At 38.9% G+C, this 22,235-nt stretch overlaps 1 protein-coding gene across 2 annotated transcripts in view; it reads right to left on the reverse strand.

Moving 5' to 3' along the window:
* Positions 1-3,422: 3,422 nt before the first annotated feature.
* The window catches only part of agap1 (ArfGAP with GTPase domain, ankyrin repeat and PH domain 1), a 163,641-nt gene continuing 144,828 nt past the window's right edge, over positions 3,423-22,235 (reverse strand). For both annotated transcript variants that reach the window (XM_089133927.1, XM_089133926.1), the window contains 2 exons: positions 8,573-8,828; positions 3,423-6,510 (listed from right to left, as the gene is read on the reverse strand). In XM_089133927.1, coding sequence (XP_088990053.1) covers positions 6,304-6,510; positions 8,573-8,828 — 463 coding nt within the window. In that variant the 3' untranslated portion in view covers positions 3,423-6,303. The remainder of the gene's footprint in view (positions 6,511-8,572; positions 8,829-22,235) is intronic.

Consider the following 22,235-nt stretch of genomic DNA (forward strand, 5'->3'; position numbering starts at 1 on the left):
CCCACCTCGGAGCTGATGATTAAGCACAGCACTCTTTGCACTCGACATTAATTCACGTCAATTTAAGCATGAGTAATAGATTTATTAACTATCATTTGAAGCAGAGGAAATACAGGATTCCATCAAAGATAAAACACACCGAGTCACAGCAGTTCAAACAGAACGCATTACAACACGCCCGTCTCCGTACGGCAGGATTAGAGAGTGCGACTTTCCGGCTCTTTCTCTCTGAACATTTGGATTATCATCACAACATGATGGTGCAGCTCACGCCTCATTTCAGGGCTTCTCTAGCATTTCTAATGCCATTATTGTGTGCGTGAGAGGGACACACACACATATCATGATAGATGAACAGCTCTGTTAATGCACTGAACCAGTGCTGTGCCTCATTGGATTTCTAAGTGGAACTGATTTATGATGAGAGATGATCAGACTAGATCTGGACAAGATGCTTCAGGGTTTTGTGGTCCTGGACCACCACTGACACTTTAAGGATCCATTTCCCACGGCTCCTCTAGCCTGTCAACTTTCAACAGCTTACAAGCTGCACATGTTTGTGAAAGGAATTATAAGAAAACAAACACACTTCCTGTCAGTCACTCATAATATCACGCTCCTACTTCCCCTCTCAACCCCGAAACATTTCCTCTTTCAATAGATTGCTCTTTTCTCTCTCTCTGCCTTGTCTAATCTCTTTAATTACATCTGTTTTCCTGGGCTGCTGAGGCCTCTTTTGTCCTCCCGGTCAGGGGGCAGATTCAAGCCCCGCATCCCCTCCTCGGATGCTTTGTGGAGCTGCGGCTCTCTTCCTGCGAGGGAAAGGATGAGAAGGGGATTAGAGGATCTTTATCTCATTAGAGACACAGTGAGTCGGCAGGGCCCGGCTCTAACGCCTTCATCTGCACCGCGGAGGCCCGAGAGTGGATCGCACCCGCTGAGAAACCCAAACTAGGCGTTCGGACTGCGGACATGCGAGAATCGCAAAACATACACGTGTGTTTCCATTTGCTTACACTTCCTGAAACAGTTGATTTGTATCAATATATATATGAAGAGTTCAGATGCAAAAGCCTCTAAATGCCATTTGAAATTTTCTTCTTTAATGATCATTTTTATCAAACTTGTACATTTAAGTTCACTGATTTCACTTAAATGGCAATGATAATTACCTATTAATTGTTATTTAAGTGAAATTACTGAACTTAAATATACAAGTTTGACAAAAATCATCATTAAAGATGAAAATTTCAAATGGCATTTAGAGGCTTTTGCATCTGAACTCTTCATATATATATATATATACACACACACACACACACACATTGAATCAGTATTATAAATTATACAGTCAAATTTACACACTTTCAGCTCTTTGCAATGAACAAATCAAACAGAAGTAATTGAAATAGCTCAACACAACAAATGTTTTAAGTGTGGTTTCTCCAAATTGAACTGAAAATGCAACTTTTAATGACTTCTCCAGTCTCAAAATGATTCAACCCCCTGAATAGAATCCCTCACAATATCACATATATGCAAAACAGGTGTTGTCTCAAGCACATCTGATGGAACTGATCAAGGGCTTCATTAGTTTCACCAGGTGTGTTTGAGCTAGAACACATGAAATATGTGAACTGGCTAGGTTTGTTGAGTGTCGCGTTTGACTGCATGTTTGAAATATGGCAAAATCAAAAGAATGGTCCAAAAAGTTAAGAGAAGATATCACCCTTCACAAATATGATACAGGACACAAAAAGATAACAAAAGCACTATTTGTTCCATTAGACGCTGTTGGAAGCATAGTTTGCACAAAAAAACAAACAAAAAAAAAACAGTGGTTGCCAATTCAAAGGTGAAAATGATTCTTCTACCAACCATTCTTTCACAATTTTACCCTGATTAAAGTTGACATTGTCATCCTGAAATATGACCAATATGCGTCTTCCTATATGGCTGTTTGAGAAATTAAAAACTACACAGACCATCAATTAGGGAATTATTACAATTATTAGAATTACTGTAGAAACATAATAATCACTGCAATAATGATCCAATCATAGAGTCTTGAGCATTTACCAATTTAAATAAAAACAAACACACACATATACACGCACACACAAACACACACACACACACACACATACATTATATATATATATATATATATTACACACACACACACACACACACACACACACACCTAAAGGTTTATTAGGAACACCTGTTCAATTTCTCATAATGCAATTATCTAATCACATGGCAGTTCCTTCAATGCATTTAGGAGTGTGGTCCTGGTCAAGAAAATCTCCTGAACTCCAAACTGAAAGTCAGAATGGGAAAGAAAGGTGATTTAAGCAATTTTGAGCGTGGCATGGTTATTGGTGCCGGACGGGCCGGTCTGAATATTTCACAATCTGCTCAGTTACTCGTATTTTCGCACACAACCATTTCTAGTGTTTACAAAGAATGGTGTGAGAAGGGAAAAATATCCAGTATGTGGTAGTCCTGCGGGCGAAAATGCCTTGTTGAAGCTAGAGGTCAGAGGAGAACGGGCCGACTGATTCAAGCTGACAGAAGAGCAACTTTGAAATAACCACTCGTTACAACCGAGGTATGCAGCAAAGCATTTATGAAGCCACAACACCCACAACCTTGTCGCGGATGAACTACAACAGCAGAAGACCCCACAATGTACCACTCATCTCCACTACAAATGGGAAAAAGAGGCTACAATTTCCAAACCAAAATTAGACAGTTGAAGACTGGAAAAATGTTGCCTGGTTTTATGAGTCTCAATTTCTGTTGAGACATTCAGATGGTAGAGTCAGAATTTGGCATAAACAGAATGAGAACATGGATCCATCATGCCTTGTTACTACTGTGCAGGCTGGTGGTGGTGGTGTAATGGTGTGGGGGATGTTTTCTTCGCACACTTTAGGCCCCCTAGTGCCAATTGGGCATCGTTTAAATGCCACGGCCTACCTGAGCATTGTTTCTGATCATGTCCATCCCTTTATGGCCACCATGTACTGACGGCTACTTCCAGCAGGATAATGCACCATGTCACAAAGCTCGAATCTTTTCAAATTGGTTTCTTGAACATGACAATAAGTTTGCTGTACTAAAATGGCCCCCACAGTCACCAAATCTCAACCCAATAGAGCATCTTTGGGATGTGGTGGAACGGGAGCTTCGTGCCCTGGATGTGCATCCAACAAATCTCCATCAACTGCAAGATGCTATCCTATCAATATGGGCCAGCATTACTAAAGAATGCTTTCAGTACTTTGTTGAATCAATGCCACGTAGAATTAAGGGGGTCAAACACAGTATTAGTATGGTGTTCCTAAAAAAATCCTTTAGGCGAGTGTATATACGCACACACAATTAAATAAATTAAAATGTTACAAAATCGAGGAGAGAATTATATTAAGAAGCATTTTATTGAAAAGAGACATTACAGTATAAGACTCTGCATCAGGTATAATTTTTCAACACAGTACTGTACAGCTGACACAAACTCAATATAATAACAACAATAATTAGAAATACAACACCGATAATTTGATTCAGAATGATAATTGCGATGCCAATGGACTGAATAAAGGAACAAATGCAAAACCCAAGTAGTGTGAGAGACTCCTCCCCTTTCAGATTAACATATTCATAAATAATTAAACGGGTCTCTTGGGTTTGAAAGGAACACGGAGACGGTTGATGAAATGAGGTAACGAACACAAACGAAAACAAAGTAAACAAACACTACGGGTTTCTCCATTTTTACATCTATTTACACAAAGCGACGACTGGTGAATGGAAACTGAAATAAAAACGAGGATATGTTCAAGCAACTTGGAACGTCCTGATAAAGCCCACAACGCTCTGCGTTATCTCTCACAAGGGCTGGCATGATCCTTTGGTTGCCGTCATGGTATTGGTTGGATTTTTGTCTCTTTTGCTCATTCATGCTTTCTATATTCAGTTACAGATAGACAGATGATCAAAAAAAAATTTTGCTCAAAGTGATGGATTACAAAAGAAGGAGATGGGAGGACTGACAAAAAAAAAAAAGAAAGATATGTACACAAGTTGTTCGTAAGGGTTTTTTTTTCATATTAAAATGGCAGACTCTTTAGCGTCACTTGTCAGGGAACAGTCATTTTATGAAGACATTTACACAAGGAAGAGAACATTTACATCCGTTCATGCAAAAAGAAAACAAAAACGACAGTTTTTTCACAGAAAGGATTCAAAGTGGACATTATATTGTGGGTTCCTCACAACAAGTGATCGGTGTTCTGTAGTGCATTTAGTCATAAATAATGGTTATTGTGGTAAAGCCTCTAAAGGCCTGCTACGTTATATACAAGGCGAAAACTGCACCCTTTTTGAGCTGAAAATCAACATGCCTCAATATTTCTCTCATAGTTTACATCCTCACATCCTTCACTAAAGCTTTTCAACTCTCACTGTTTTCTAAACTATCTACGTTTCTCTACATATTCCCAAAATGTCTATCAACAAGCTCGAAGACTTTCCAGATTGTTTGTATTGCGGAACATCAATTCTACAACACAGAGTCTCCCACATCTCCAACCTCAAGCTAAGTACCTTCACATTTCTACTACCCAGCGAAGAGCAAAATCAATGGAAGCTGAGATTAAATGATCAAAGCCCATTAAATCATATTATGGAGTAAGTCAATATCAAACCCTGCATGGGATCTTCAGTAATGATATACGACCTGAGACAGAGTCTTACATCGGCTTTACATCTCTCAATAACAATGGCTGCTCGGACCGCTGGGGTGACGTTCGGCGAGAAATTATTACTCGTGTGTCGACCTGCCGGGATTTTGGCTTCGTATTGCTTTAATACTCCTTGACACACGATAAAGGAAGAAGATAAAGGCAAGGAGGAAAAATAAGCCCTGAAGAACAATTCAGAGAAATAGGGAACTCGACTCAAACAGGCACACTTTCTGACACCAAAAGCTGCACTGAAACAAGAAAAGGGGCTGGTAAAAATATAATAATAAAGGCTTATGTCAGAGGGGGTGTTTTCTTCAAATACTTTCAATATAGTACACTACTTAGAGAAAAAAAAATAGAATGAAAGAGAAGGAAGAAGTATGTACAGATTGGGATTGAAGACCCAGAGAGCCCTTCTCTTCAGTGAGATGCATGAGGTTTCGGACGCTGCGGTGAACAGCAACAGAGATGACCTGAGAGAGGCACGCCACTGTACGAGAGCAACGGCCACCATGAGCATATTCTAGCGACCTACCTGTGATATTACTTTAATTAAAACGAGGACATTGATGAACATGGGGAATGGGCAACATATATGGCTAGTTTGACGTGTCGAAAGATAAAAAAAAAGGCTAAATAAAAGCTGTTGAAAGTAAAAAATGTAATTCCCTTTTTAAGTCTGAGAAACATAAATCTTTAAACACCTTTTTAAGAATCCTCCGTTGGTCCAGTAATGAGCACTAAGACAAATGCTACTCAACAATGTTAAAACAAAAAAAAGGTTTAAAAGACCATGTCAGATTTCAAACTTCAAACGTACGACTCAATATTTGGGTGTTACATCCTTTCGAATTTCTTTAAAATAAAAGAAGACGACATAATGGACATACTGACTGAAAAAGAGTCAGATGTAAAGAAAGAGGGAGAGAGAGAGAGAGAGAGAGAGAACAGACAGAAAAACCAGTGTCAAAGGGGTGAGATGAAAGTCCAGACACGCATGGTGACCATGGTGACCAAGTGAAGTGACTTCCGGGTCATTTTGAAGATTCGGAGTAAAAGTATCCCATCATTTCCTATTGGACTCCACAGAAAAGAGGCTGATAAGATGCGTCACCAGGTCATCAGTTACCAAATAGATACACACCCTATTCTCCCATCATGCACTTGGTAGCTTCAACTGGCGCAGTCCGAAACGCAGAATCCAGGGTTGTTTGAATTTTTGTTCCATGATGCAGCGAGACATTGGACGGGGTCACTCTCCCAAAAAAATAGATGACAGGACTGGCCAAGACCTTGTCAGGACAACGTTTCCAACTAGACGGATTGTAGAGTCAGGGTGCGGATCGTTTCACAAGAGGCAAGGGGAGGCCGTAGGTGCAAACACAGTAGCTCTTCTCAGGCTTCATCATCATCCTCATCATTCCCTTGAGTCTGCTGTAGTTTCATGATTCTGATGCAGTGGTGGTGCTGTACATATGGAGGTGTGTATAGAGAGGGAGGAGGAGGAGTGCTGACCAGAGTGCATGTTCATGTGTGTGTGTTTTATTCCTCATATAACTGCACTGTTCATGCTGCTGCAGCTGTTATTGCGATTATTGTTCCTGCGGGACAGGTTGGGAGTGGCCATGAGCGGGTAACGCTCGTCGGGACAGCCGTACTGAAGGAGGATGTCCATACACTCCTGACTGTTAGCTTGCCGTGCGTACGCCAATGCCGTATTGCCGTGAGCATCCCGTGCCATGATGTCCACGCCGTACTACAGAGAGACAGATGAAGAGAGTTAGCAAGAGAACACCTAGAAATCCTATGCTGTTCCTGGCTGTGTGTAATACCTTCCACTGAATATCCGTCACAAAAATGCTTTGTAATTGTTATTATTAAAATTATTGTATTACTTCATTATTTAAAAAGAGGTCCCTGTTTTAACACCTTGAACAAAGAGACCGATTGAAGAATGTAGTTAAAAAACTATATTTGAGTTCTCATGATAAGAGAAAGGCAGAGCAATAGTATTAAAAGTCGACTTGAAACAGAAGTTGCAAGTCTTTTCTTTTCTATTGTGATATATATCCGAGTGAAACAGATTCTCGATCAAGAAAAATAAATAAATAAATTAGTGTTTGATATTGTCCATCAGAAAATATTGTTTGAAAATGGATTTTTATAGTACAAATATTCCTTACATTTTAAATGAACCTCAAGGTGATATATGTAATAATATTACAATTTGTGTATGACTCCAAATGATTAGAATTGGCCTGGATGATATTGGCAGAATTGCTTATCTTGTCTTTATTAGTTCCAATAAAAAAAAAAAAAATAAAAAAAAAAAAAGTTTTTCAAAAACCCTGAAAAAAATGGTTAAATGGTTAAAATGGTAAAAAAAAAAAAAGGTTATCCATTAGGGCTGGGTAATAAATATCGATTTCTCGATATTAATCGATTCTCATTTTTACGAACCGATATCGATTCTTAAATCTCAAGAATCGATTAGTCATCCTGTTTCATTTGAATGAATGGGACATTGTATCACGGCTGCGCGCATCCAAAAAAATCACAATAATCTTTGTCCTTTGTTACTATTGATATGAAACAAAGTTTCAATTTTCAAATTACGTCCATTTTCTTTAGAAATTCAAAAATATAAATGACGTTTTGGCGCTGTGGCGTGAGATCACTCCGGCGCAGCTCAAGAGAAGCAGCAGCGCTGATCTCTCTTCCGGCTTAATAATACCAGTTACAGCGCGAAATAAACATGAATGAGCATCTGAAAGTGTGTTAAAACAGAGTACAACTTATCGAAATCCGCATCGTGTCACATTGATTCGCCAATTAGCATTTCAACCGTGGAAAGACGTCAGTTAAACAGCTTGTAATCAATGTCATATTTACCTCAGAAAACCCACAAACTCGTTAGTCAGCAAGAAAAAAATAACTCCAGAGAGGAGCATTTTGCTAAAATATATACACCATATTACATATGCATTATAATCTTAATGTTCTTCAATATTGAATGCATATTTGAATAAATCTGGCAAGTTTTTATGACAGCCACCATTTAAATGTTTATATTTCATATAATCTTCTTATTATAAAAATAAATAAAATTGTAATTTAAGTGTTTGTATAGCTACAAAACAGTTCATTTTTACCTTCATATTAGGCTAATGAAGCCTTGTAGGCTATAACTGACTCCCATAGTTTACAGAATTTAAGAGATTTGATTCCCTTGAGAAAAATGGCCATTTATTGTAACTGATATCCAAAATAATCGATATTGAATCGAATCGTAATCGAAATCGAATGGAATTGTGAAATTTGTCTCAATACCCAGCCCTATTATACATCATTTCCACCTGCATATTACTGCTTAATGTCTTCACTAGAAGTATGTAATATTCTTGAATAGAGCTTTTATGGGCTTACTGTCAGAGGTATATTAATGCAATAGTTATCTTTCCTTCTCTCATTCAAACACAATATATTTTATGTTCTTCAGAATGAATCAAAACAGGAAAAAACAAATATTGACCAATAATTATTTACACTATGGATTTAATTAATTCCATCATTCCAAAAAAAAAAAAAAAAAAGTCGTTCCATTTTCTTAAGCTGCTGAAATTGCTGAAGTGTTAACCAGATCAGACAGGAGTGGTGCACACTGCACCTGACAAATATTCACCCTTGGTGTGGAAAGAGAATTCATTTGTGATCAGTTGAGCATTTAGGTGTCACAGTTGGTGTGAAAAGGTCTTTACTCCAAAACACATCCTGGCCAGTAGTTGGCTGTGATAAAAAGTGTGTGCTCTAGCTCTTACCCATATGAGCAGTTGCGTGGTCACGACATTTCCCTTGCGGCAGGCCAGGTGCAGGGCTGTCCGGCCGTCCCCTTCCCCGCAGGTTTCGTTGACCTCATCTCTGGAGCCGTTGGCCAGCAGTATGACCACTAAGCGCAGGTCTTCCTCCGCCGTGGCCCTCAGTAGCTGCTGTCCTAGAGACAGCTCTGTGCACAGCAGCGATGCCAAAAACAACTTCTGCTCGTATTTGGCCCTGATCCAGCGCTCACGTTCCTCTCTGAAACAACACACACACAGGATCTACAGTTAGGCTCAAGATTGAATTAACGTGGGGCCGTCAACACGCGGTTCGCACCGGTGGCATGTTTTAGGCTGGCTCTCATTCCAAATGACATTTAAAATTTGATGGGATTCGTGTACTGCTTTTCGATTTCATTTCTAGCACGGCGCCAAACATTTACTAGCACTCACATCTCCATTACACACAGCAGCAGCTAGACTTTAATACACTAAAGAAATATTATACTGAGCAGTACAGAAACAATCCCACCACATTTCAAATGGTTGCTGTGTGTGTAAATGTATGTATAGTAAAGCCTTGTTTATACTCCGCTAACCTGCGCACGCTCCTCCCCAAACGGACGAGACGTTTATTCTTGACGCGCTCGCCGTCGCACTACTCTTTAGCCCCTTTCACACAGAGATTCCAGAAAATACACGGATAATGTGACCCGGCATTTGTCCCGGGATTTTTTGATTTCAGTTCATTCAAAATCCCGGGAAGACACATGACGTCAGGATGAGACGTATAACGGACGCGTCGAAAACATGTACACGCGCATACCGTTCCACAAAGCTGGTGAACGATCTCAACTACAGCGCGGATAGTGAGGAGCTCATTGTCTCTGCTTCGCTCCAGTTTGCAGGTATTTGTTCGTCCTTTCTTTGTTGATGACGAACGCAAACTTTCTTCTAAGAGCAACAGAGTCGCGCGATGGCACGAGCGTCATCACTATGACACACCCTTTACGGCATTGGTCCTGGCTTTTGTTCACACAGAGCGCGTTCCGGGACTGATCCCGGCAATGTTACTAGGTCCCCAACCCCAGATCAGTCCCGTTATCAATCCCGGGTCGTGTTTGCGTTCACACAGAAGGCGTTCTGGCAATTTCCCGGGATCAACGCGCTGTGTGAAAGGGGCTTTTGAAACATCAGGGGAAGACTCGCAGTGTTCTCTAAACCATCAGGAAGCAGCGGTGAGAAGTAGTAAGGTACACACGTGACGATGTTTGTTTTTATTACACTTTTTGCCAAACCCACGGTATAAAAGAACCAAAGAATCGTGTAAAATCCAGTAAACCTTGAGATTATTACTTGTGACATTAGAACAAAATATTGGATACGAGAATATATGTATAAAACTAAATTAAACAACAATCTCCTAAATATTTTCAATTTTCATGAAATAAAGTATGAAATTTGTATTAAACAAGGACCTTTTTTTAATTTTAAATTCTTATTTCTGCTATTGTAGGCTAATTTGATAAATGTAAGCAATTCATTTAAAGATTAATAAAATTAATTTAAAGCGCAAACTGGGTGCCTGTAAGACGGTACAGATGTACCTGCTCGGCCAGAATCGGTCGAACATTCAGAAGCACTCCGACACAGTGAGTTTTTTCTGTTAATTGTTTATTTCAGACTTTGTAACAAAGTATTTCAGATTCATATCGAGTTTTTTGGGGTTTCGCAAAGTTCGAATTTTTTTTAATCAAATTGTATCTGCAGCTGTGGTAACTACAGAAGAGCTGGCAACCCGAATGCCGCAACACTACTGAGTCCGTGATTGGTAGATCGGTGGAGGGTGGCGCATCAGAACAAAACACAACTTGACAATATCAACATCAGTCAAGGGCTGCGACTTCACTTTTTAAATGAAAATATCCTGGCCTGACTACTGTTGTCAGTGATATAAGTATTTGAAATGAACATTTCTTAATGTCTAGTGACATATCAGGGCAAATTTATGATTAATTGAAATAAATTTCTTGCATACAGCTCCTTTAAAGCTGCTTGCTTTAAAGCAATCTATCATATAACGTGACATTAATAAACGAGGCGTGACTTGAATGAGGTGCCGATTTGCAGAGTTCATGCGAACATAACCATGTTGATATGATCCATTGTTTTAATAACTGCTGTTTTGTATTTGTTTATTGAGAGAAAAAGTGAGCCGCACATATTAACATATTCATGTAAACGCCGCTTCCAGCAGCACGGGTGGGATCGGGATATTTTATTTTATTTATCAAATTTATTTTCACACCTTAATAAAGAACAAAAAATAACTTTGCCGTTAATACAGTATATCAGCACGGCATCTTAAGAATGTGAGTGTGTGTTTGACAAGTTAACCACGCAAACACAAACAGGAGAGGGCCATCAGAAATGGTTTACAGCACCCCTCCTAAAACTGTGCTATGATAGCACTTAATCTCTGTTAATCCCCACAGAGTAAACAGCCTTTCTCAGACAACTCGGGATTAGTTCAGCTTCAGCTCCTATCTGAGGGGAAGAGGGAGTTCTGATATCCCCGGGGAGGGGAAGGGAGTTGGGCAGAGGATATTGAGCTGTTCCCTAAAACACAGTTGCCCATCAGGGAGTCCAAACCCATGAGACTAAAGAACAGACATCCTACTGTCACAATTCCTCCTCACCAGGAGCATCTGGACAGGAACAAAGTGTACACACGATGATTAGAGATGTCAGGACTTAAGTCTGACTTAACACACCAATGGAGTCATTTCTATTTTCAGGTTTTGACCAACACTATCACATTTAATTTGATATAGAAGTATAGTGTAGGATTTGTGGGAACAGGGGTTTTCAATGTTTCATTTGAATGATCAACACACAATTCCAGGAACAGGTACACAAATGTATGACATATTGTCTTCTACAGTCTATACCCTTGGTAAATATAAACTAAGACGACTGTGAAAATAAATATGCATTAATACTTTTGACCTTTTATAAAAAAAATAAAAAAAAAATAAAAATAAAAAATCACAAAAATCTAACTTTTCACTGAAGTAACAATAAAAATGGCAGGAAATCCCAAGATAATAATTACCTCCATACAATTCAAATTCCCAAGTCCATGTTGGCTAGAGGCTATAGGCTTTTCCCATCCTCCTCACCAACCTTGTCTTAAAACTGATCATACAATGCAACGCCTTGTATGATGCTGCTTCTTGTCTTGACGCATGTGGCCACGGTGCGACACTGGTGGCTTGTGTTGCCAGATTGGATGCTTATTATTTGGATGTATGTTTATTAATTGTGTTTTAGCAGGGTTTTCGGAAGGCTCAATAGAAATCTGGCACCCTATTGAACGAAGGTAAACTGAGAGAGCGTGCGTTCACAGACACCATAACGAACGCATTCACAGTAATGTTCATCAGGCAGTAATGCAGTACGTTCAGTTCACGTTCGCCTAAAATATGAATGAGTTCATGAACTATCATTCAAAGAACGCGTTCAGGCACAACACTGGCTTTAGGTCAGGGGACAGTAATGGCCATTACAGAACCTTAATTTTATGCTCAGTGACCCATTTTTGTGTCGATTTTTAAGTTTGTTGTGGATCATTGTCCAGGTGAAGGATCAGCCCATGGCCCACTATAAGATTTAAAGCAGAGGCAGTCAGGTTTTGATCTTTTTTTATTGTTGGTATTTGATAGAATCCGTGATATCCATTATCAATCTGAACTAGATGTCCAGAACCTCCAGCAGAAAAAATTGTTGTTGTTTTTGGGGGGCTTTCTGACCCACAAATCTCATCTATTTTCTGCAAATCTCCAGCAGAGAGTCTTTGGCCACTCAAACTTTCCTCCTCGCCATGCATTAAGACAATACAGACATGCATACTCTTTGTGTCCCTGTGTTAACTCATATTCATACTGTTGTTAAACAGGAACTCATGGCTAATTTCATGTTCCTAGACCAATGTTGTGTGTTAAAATTGTAAATATAAAGGGGAATATAAATAAATATATTTTACTAATAAGAATTTCTAGGGGTAACAATAATTGTGGCCAACGTGTATTAGAGAAAAACAATTATTTCATAGTGATTTCCACCCACATTCATTAGTTTTACTTCAATGAAAGATTGATTTCTGTGATTTTTTTAATGAAAAATTAAAAGGATAAACAATAATGATTTATTTTCACAGCCTTCTTTGATAATATTTAGCAATGGTGCCCATAATTGTGACTACGACAGTATACCTACTCACAACCTAGTTTTAATTTCTGTCCAATTAAATAGGATGTACAATGGAGTTAATAGGCCAATCTTTCAAGTTAAGTATTAACTACCAGAAATGTATTTTATACTATGTTGAGTAAATATTCTGGAAAAGTAAAAGTTTTCATTGAAATGTGGTGTAAAGTAAGTACATAAATCTAAAAATAATTCAATTTACATTTAATTTTACTCATGTGTATATTACGGAATTATACTATTCATTGGCCATTCAAAAAGAACCCCAGATCAATAACCAACACAGTGGTTCTAAAACAGGGGGGCTCGGAAAACTTCAATGGGGGCCCCAATACGTTTTAAAATGACTAAAATTAAGTTACATTAAACAGCAATTCCAAGAGGGTCCTCATACCTTGGTGCTTGGGCCCTAAATATGTGTAACCAGTGATGCATCTCAGCTTAGACAACAGATCCTTCAAATATTGCCTTGGACATTGGAGGCTTTAGAGTCAAAAGTTTTTGAACCATTGCACTAGTGTGTGAATCTGATCTTTCATCAAGTGTTAACAAAAAAATAATATTAAAATAGATTTTAAATATGCTTAACGTTATAAAAACTGCCCAATTTGTTTAATCCCAAATTGATATGGTCTATCCACTGCTTGTAATAGAGAAAGCCACAGCCATGATGGGCTTTGAAAGATGAACTCAAGTGTGGCTCAAATGGTTAAACTCGGACACCCCGATTACAAATTAGCCTTGTATGGATGTCAGGGGCCAGAGTGCAGAGGAGATAACATTTTATCAGAGAGGCAGATGGATGAAAATTGGTAATCAATAGCCCAGGGGATCAATGGTTTAGTGACATCCTTCTTAATCAAAGCAGCAAAGCCATGCTGACGGACCTGAACCCCCCACAGCACACTCAAAGATTATCTGTCTAAAGCCACAGCTAGCATCACGGCTCACAGTCACAAGCGTGCGCACGCACATACATGGCACACATGGGAAAAAGACAAGTAACAATCACCTGTTGATGTCAAACTACAGCCAGACATTTGATTATCAGCTTAAAGTCTAGTTCACTTTGCAGTTTATTCTAATTAAGAGACACTGAACATAACAGGAAGGGGCTGTCCAAGCAATTTGTTAAAAATGAAAATTAAGTCCCATGCTGTACCAACCCCGTAAGACATTCGTTCGTCTTCGGAACACAAATGAAGATATTTTGGATTAAATTTGAGAGCTGTATAACTACCACATAGGCTCTTAAGGGACTGCCTCTTGACGGCCCAGAAAGTCAATGAAGAAAATATTTAAATATTCCATGTGACTACAGTGGCTCAACTATAAGTTTATCAAGCGACAAGAATACTTTTTGTGCGAAAAAACAAACAAAAATAACAACTTTATTCGACTATTCCTTTTCTTTCTTGTTGGCCTGAAACGAGACTTCCATATGATTTCCACGACGCATGCGCGAGAACTGAACTGAAGTAGTTAAAGGAGATCGCAATTCTCGCGCATGCGTCGTGGAAATCGTATTGAAGTCTCGTTTCAGGCCAACAAGGAAGAAAAGGAATAGTCGAATAAAGTTGTTATTTTTGTTTGTTTTTTCGCACAAAAAGTATTCTCGTCGCTTGATAAACTTATAGTTGAGCCACTGTAGTCACATGGAATATTTAAACATTTTCTTCATTGACTTTCTGGGCCGTCAAGAGCCAGTCCCTTAGGCAGTCTATGTGGTGGTTATACAGCTCTCAAATTTAATCAAAAATATCTTCATTTGTGTTCCGAAGACGACCGAAGGTCTTACGGGGTTGGTACAGCATGGGGGTGAGTAATTAATGACTTAATTTTCATTTTGGGGTGAACTAACCCTTTAAGACTATATATATGTATAACAAAAAAGTATCTTTTACACCAAAAAATGGCAAGACTTGACCCATAAAAAAGTGATTAGTCTTTGCAAATGAATTAGTCTTAAAGTAAACACACATACACACACAAATAATGATCACAAATGTTAATACACCGCGTAGTAGGGCTATACAAATCACCGTGACTAACTGCTACAGATTTATAGGTAATATATATATATTTATATACACACACACACACACACACACAGGCACATATATGTATAAATGATTCAAATAGTATCAAGAAACTCAAGAAGGTTCTTACAGAATTTCCAGCATTGATCATTTGATTCAAATTAGGACAAGGAAAGAAAAAACCCAGATGGGATGAAAGAGCAGGAAGGAGAGACAGGGAAGAGAGGAGACAAGAGGAGGAGAGAAAAGCCACAGCATCTGTGGGAAAGTTGAAGGATTTTATTAACTGTGTGTGTTTCGAGAGGGGGGGTCTAGCAGCACGGAATGTTCCGGGTGCTGATGGTCAGCCCAGGGTGAGTGAGAGGGCTGGCACGAGGGCCACGGACCACAGCCTCCACACAAAGCATCCTGGGAGCCATGGAGGAGGAAGATAGAGGAGGGGAAAAGAGAGAGGAAGAGGCTCGGCAGGATCTCCCCACTGCCCCTCTGCCTCTCTGTGTCTAGAGGAAATGTGGAGCACTTCACTGCCTTCTGAAACGCATGCCTTCCCCAGTTAGCAGCGTTGCTAAGGGCCAAGCCCGGCTGGCTAACGGAAAAAAAGTCAACTTTTTGCAGTTAACCTCTTAGTTGGTAGCTTTTTTGGGACTGTTTTAAATATTGGTCAATCTATAAACCTTGAGCAAGACAACAGTGTTTATCATTTGACTTTAGGTCTCTCTAAACATGTACAAACACACTTATACACACATAAATGAAAGTGTAAATGTGTGTGACATGGTTGCAAACACAACAAAAACAAGGTTCAGGAGACATGCTGACAAGTGTAAGGAGAGAGGATGGTGTTGCGCTTCCACCCACACACACAAATCATTATTACCTCATCTGAATCTTGGGGAAATTGTCCTTACATGGGAATGCAGCTAATTTATTTAATTAGCAGTTCTGTTCCATGACTGTGTATCATTATGTGTGTGTGTGTGTGTGTGTGTGTGTGTGTGTGTGTGTGTGTGTGTGTGTGTGTCTATAGACCTACAGGGGAAGAAATGACTGCGGACTGCAGGTTTCAGCATGAGTTTAATTAAAAATAACTGGTCATTCAATCTGGTCATCCAGATCCAAAATGTCTGTCTGCAATGAGTCAACATGTCTGAAGATAATGTTTAGTTCCCTCAATCAGGCCCTTTGAGAACATGAGTGCAAAAACTGTCCATGGCAACCATAGTTTCAAGATAAAGAAGCCTTATTTAAAAAAAAATGTACGTAGTTTAAAATGCATGTACAAAGCTCCTAAAAAATGTCCTCAAATTGCTTTCATGTGACTGTTAAAAACTAAATTTGAACAAAATTTGAATTAAATGACTAAATCTCATGTGGTATAACCATTAAACCAAAAGTAAAAGCATATTAGATTAGAACATATTAAACACATCAAGTGTACATTTTATATATATATATATATATATATATATATATATATATATATATATATATATACGATTACATATATAACTTTACGCCCCCCAAATTACCAAAATTAATTTTAATTTAGAAATTAACAAGTTCATCACAGCTGTATTCAAGTCAATGCATGTATGAACTGAATGTTTAATGCATTTTTTTTGCAAAAATGAATAGATTAATAAAAAAAAAAAACGTGTCATTGACTATGATACTGTAAAATTATAAATTAATATGGAAAATCTGTACTTATTTTAAAATCTTTATTATTTTTTTAAAGTGATAAAACAACAGTAACAATACCTGTAGTCAGTGTTATTTTGATGGAAACTACAGATAATGAGTTTGTAAAGCTGTGTTCATGGCAAACACATGTTTGCGTGACAGCTTCATAAGTGTGTTGCATTGCCATTTTGGAACTTTACCTGAGGGGAAGGTGGGGGGTGAGACAATAGCCTCATCGACGTTGGAATGCAACAGGCTGGGTCATGGGGGAATTATCGGGAGTCTACATCAATCCCTCGTCAGGATGGTTTCCTGTTTGTGTGTTCTTCCTGGACGATCACTTTGTGGGCTTGTGTTTACCCACTTGCCAGCACTTCCTGTCCAGCTCAAAGCCAGCGGCTGTTTATACAACACTGACAGGCGTCGGCTAATGCAGCGTCCCGTGAAAGGACAACCCTCCAGCTGCCACAGCCCCCAGAGATCCCCTACCCTAAACACACATCTCTGAACTTCTGCCAAAGTTCACACAGACCACATATCAGATATATCAGAACTACCTTGTGCAACTGAGATCACCAAATTTCAGGTCTGGCCGAGTAAAACAAAAGAGAGAGAAATTCACAGAGAAGAGATCGACGTTGATGCTCTTTTCTTTCAGGCTAATTATACCACTAATTCAGCTCATTAGTGTCCTACTGACTCACAGGTAATGAACTCTGACAGGCTAAATCTGTCAAACAGACAGCAGTGCACATTTACCTGCACATGCGCAGAAGCACACACACAAGCTCATTCATCTCAGTGCTTTAACCCTTACTTACAAATCTCAAGCCCGTTTAAATGTCTCAAATAAGCCTGCCGTGTCCAATCATTAATAAGCTATCAGATTTTGTTAAGCGGTGGGATTTTATTACAATAGTTTCTTATATAGACTGCCGTTCAAAAGTTTTGGATCGGTACGATTTTTAATGTTTTTAAAAGAAGTCTCTTCTGCTCACCAAAGCTGCGTTTATTTGATTAACCCTCAATCGGGTCATGGGGTCTATACGACCCCAATCGACTTTTACTTAACAAAAAAAAGGTTCCCTTCATCTCAGTGGAATAAGATTTTGTTACTTTTCATACATTATCTATCTATCTATCTATACACACACACAAGAAAACTGGGCTTGATTCGGTTGTTCTGAAGGTATGTAAAAAAAAATGTTTACACTTCTGGTCTTCGGGGTCAATATGACCCCACATTGAAATGAATGGGAAATGTGAAAGAAGAAACAACTAAATATGTTTTCTTCATGTGTCAAAAAAAATAAATAAATAAATAAATAAAAATACGGCATAAATCTGAACATTTTTACACAGAAATGAAAGCCTAGAACTAAAGCATAAATGCAATGTATCATAAAAAAAAAATAATATTTCATATGCAAGCTAATGGTGTAGTTGAGGAATTTTGTGGTATATGGATAAAAAAGTACTTTATATCTTCAAAAACACAGCATTAATAAATAGATGAGAAGTAAACAACAACAACAAAAAAGATATATTATTTGTATGATTAAAAATGTATATTTTTTGTACAATTACTCAATCAATTGTTAGGGTCATATAGACCCCGAAGCCGAGACGTGTGAACAGGAAACGAAGGCCATTTGAAGGTTAAGAATACAAAAATCATCACATTAGAATGATTTCTGCTTTGATTCAGCTTTGATTACAGGAGTAAATTACACTTTACTATATATTCACATAGAAAACAGTTGTTTTAAATTGTAATAATATTTCAGAGTTTTTTTTTTTTTTTTTTTTTTAAATAAATGGAGCCTTGGTGAGCAGAAGAGACTTCTTTGAAAAAAATTAAAAATCTTACTGATCCAAAGCTTTTGAACAGCAGTGTACATACATGTCATTGTGTTACTGCATTGTGATGCCTGACATGATGAAAACGTTCTAAAATGTATCTAAAAGTCTATGCGTAAATGTTTCAAGATCTAAAGTTGTCGATTAGTAAGTCGCTTTGATGTAATCTCAATATAGATGCAAGTCTAAACCTTGATTTTGGTGCATACATATGTGTCACATATGCCACTTTGATGGACCGAGTCGGTAAAGTCACGTGTTGCAGAATTTCTGGTCTTTTTTGCTTTTTTTTCACTGGATTAACGCCCGGGTATATACTCTATTTTCCTCCTTCCTCTCCACGTATACTCCTTTGGCCATGAGTGTGGAAAGACTTGTTTGGTGTACTTCTAGTGGACTTTTCAAGCGCTCAAGTCACTCGCTCAAGTTATGACAAAAATTCGGTCAGCGCATGAATAGCGCATAAACCTTCGCAGAGCGCAGGTCACCGAAGTATATTTTGAGCTTTTACACTTGGAATATTGTTTCCAATATTCCCAAAGAGAGTGCTGTAAAAAAAATTCTCACTTTTCTTCAATTCTAATCGATATTCAAATTCTAAATGGAAAACAAAACACCCACCCTAAAAAACCTACACACACAAAAAAAACTAAACGTCAATGACAGAGAATTCGTGAGGTGAATAAGGCCACAAAGGAACAATTTTACTCCAAAAGCTGCTCTGTTCCTGCTCCCCCCCCCACCCACCCCCCTTTCTAACAAGGAAAAAACAAGGGCCTGAAATCAATTATCCTCTCTAGTCTAGTCGTTAGCTGCCCTTGGATAGACACAGATAATTAAGCTCAGCGCTTCTTTTAATATTACGGGCACTTAGCGATTCTGATTCTGACTGAGCTCTGGTCTGCGCCACACTCAAATCAGTCCCACTGGAGGCAATGGGCCACACTCATACGAGGTTCCATTAACTGGATCAGAACGCTTCAGTGGCAGCATGCAAATGGGGGCCAAAGGGCAAAGAGAGAGAAAAAAAAGTGAATGTGCGAGAGTGAGGCGGAAAAGAAATGTGCTAAGCATCCGTAAAACCGCACAGGGCTTGATCTTTATCTGTACTCGGTATGCTTCCATCAGATCCATGTGTGATGGGAGAAGAACAGAAACAAGATGTGACGCAGGCTGGATTCAAACCCATATTCGAACCTGCGCAAGAACAAAGGCTTCGAAAAGCTGACATTCTCGTCTGGCTTTCACAATAACAGATTTAACAGTTCCAAAAGAGCAAGAAATAATAAAATGTGACATTTATATATAGTTTTTCCTGACCTGAATAAAAAATACCCATGAAAACTCCAAAAAGAAATTCACAGACAGAGTGAGAGAAAGGGAGAAAAACCCCACACAAACAAACACAAACACATTATTTATCCTGTACTAAATTGGACAAAAAGGTAGACAATGTGATGACTCAGGCATTAAATGCCATCTTGCTTTACATTATCAGTCCTCTTCATAATAAGCCGTGCTCTGATTGGCTCTTGTCAGCCAGTTTAATGTCAATAGCAAATTGGAAGGCTTGTTAACCTAGTTGGGACATGATTACGGGCAATGGTAGGCAGTCATGTACAAAATAATGTCTATTAGACTAATCTAATCAAGAAGTCCTTTTACAGATGAATTAGAATGGGACAGCCAATTATTTGAAACATTTGCGCAGTGCTTTCTGTCAGTGAAAGAGAAAAAGAGAGGAGAAAGATAACGACACAAGAGCTGTTTAACATGCAGGCCATGACTTGGCTCATATCACCGGTCTTCACACTGGGAAGAGGTCAGAGGCTGACCAATGCAGGATCAGCCAGTTAATGCTGAAGAAATGGACCTCCTTGGATGCCGGCCGGCTCTGACAGGAAAACGATAAGGAAAGGTACATGACAGAAAGATGGTGCGCGGCACATGTTGAAATTTAAAATGTGATTATTCTTCTTTTCTTTTCCACAAAGAGATCAAGTTCAACGGGTAACATCATGCGAGTAACTCATGGGACATTAATAGTACGACGCTCTCCGTCTACGTCTGGATCAGAGGAAGAATGAAGCCCAGCAGGACTTCTCAAATCACCCCCCTCATCCGTCCCCAGGGCCCAATCTGATCTCAGCTTTGGGGACGCACACCTGCACCCCAGCCTAGATTAAGAGTCGGGTCTAATTTGAAATCTGTTAGCTCTGCCCTTTCAGAGACCGATATCTGGCCATAAAGAGGCTCTTTTTCAGCCACTTACTGCTGAATTATTATAGGCCAGACATTGCTCATGATGACGCATGTGGCTATGGGAGTCAGGCGGTTTTTGGAGCTCAATATCTCAGCTGTCTGATGGAAGTTTCGTAGATTCTATAAAACAGATGTTAGACAACCTAGTCTGCAAATCAACACCCACCTTCACCCACCCATCATCATGCAGATTTTGCAATGGAAGAGACGAGAGAGTTAGTTTGTTAGTAAGTTAGCTGGTTTGCTATACATTAAAGGGCACCTATTATACCCCTTTTTACAAGATGTAATATTGGTCTCGGGTGTCCCCAGAATGTATTTGTGAAGTTTCAGCACAAAATACCCCACAGCTAATTTATTATATAACCATTTTAAAATGTCATTTTTGGGGCCTTTTTTAAAAAGAGCTGTTTTGGTGTATACCACCTTAAATGTAAATGAACTGCAAATCCCCGCCCTGCCTTTGGATGAGGGCGTAACTTGCATACCTATGGTAGTCGGTCTAAGCAGAAGGGCTGAGAGAGTGAGAGACCCGCTGTTTTGAATGTCATTCAGCCGTACATGTTTGAATCGGAATATATAAATAGTCTCTGATCAGACCCAGATGACAAAGAGACTCCGGCAGAATAAACACAAATGAGAATGGACCAGGACATCTCGGTATGGTTATTTGACACATTTATGTTTATAGAGTTGTAATCGCGTCCCCTTTGCAATTATGGATGTGCAAAACACACACTCAGACACACACACAAACACTAACGTTGACGCAATTTTTTAAAACTACAAACACATACTGTGATAAAGTTTGCTACGTACAAGCGAAATTACATTTATGCGAGGGACCTGTTGCCTCATGTTTACATTACTGTCATACAGGTGCTTCTGTGGCAAAGATGGCTACAGAACAAGAAAATATATGCAGTTTTTAATACAATATCTTTAAAATATATGTATTTATAAACGTGTGGTTGCACACTATACAAACAAGGTTTAAATTATATTCACAGACATTTAGACACACGCATTTGATGTTGAATTGGCTGACAACGACTGAAACAACTATTTGATCAAAAATCATAAAATACACTTACTGGAGGTGACGTTGGATCGCAAACAATAGATGACGATCCACACTTGAGGATTAACTTTGAAGCAAGACCTGCTTATTTACGAAGGAAGGGCGCCACTTAAACTTTTAAAATACAATACATCCACTGTGTTTTCAGTGGCTCTGATGTCGGAAGTACAGTAAGTGAAAACTATTATGTATGTCATTATTACATCCCATCCCACAACATTACCGGCTGTCGTTGAAACAATGGAGGATGGTATACAGATCACCGAGGGTGGGGTCTGTGCCACAACCATACTGTCAATCAAACCCCTTGCTCAATTCTACGTCACAAAGCGCTGAATCTTAGAACAGCTCATTCTGAGACAGTGCATATGATTTATTGAGATTGTAAAAAAACACTGAGTGGATTTTTTTCATTCTAGGGTGGTTTTGCTCATACACTGCCAACACACATTTATGTTCAAACACCATGAAA

Source organism: Pimephales promelas, chromosome 8 (genome assembly GCF_988280905.1).
Source record: "Pimephales promelas chromosome 8, fPimPro1.hap1.1, whole genome shotgun sequence".
NCBI classification, from domain to species: Eukaryota; Metazoa; Chordata; class Actinopteri; order Cypriniformes; family Leuciscidae; genus Pimephales; species Pimephales promelas.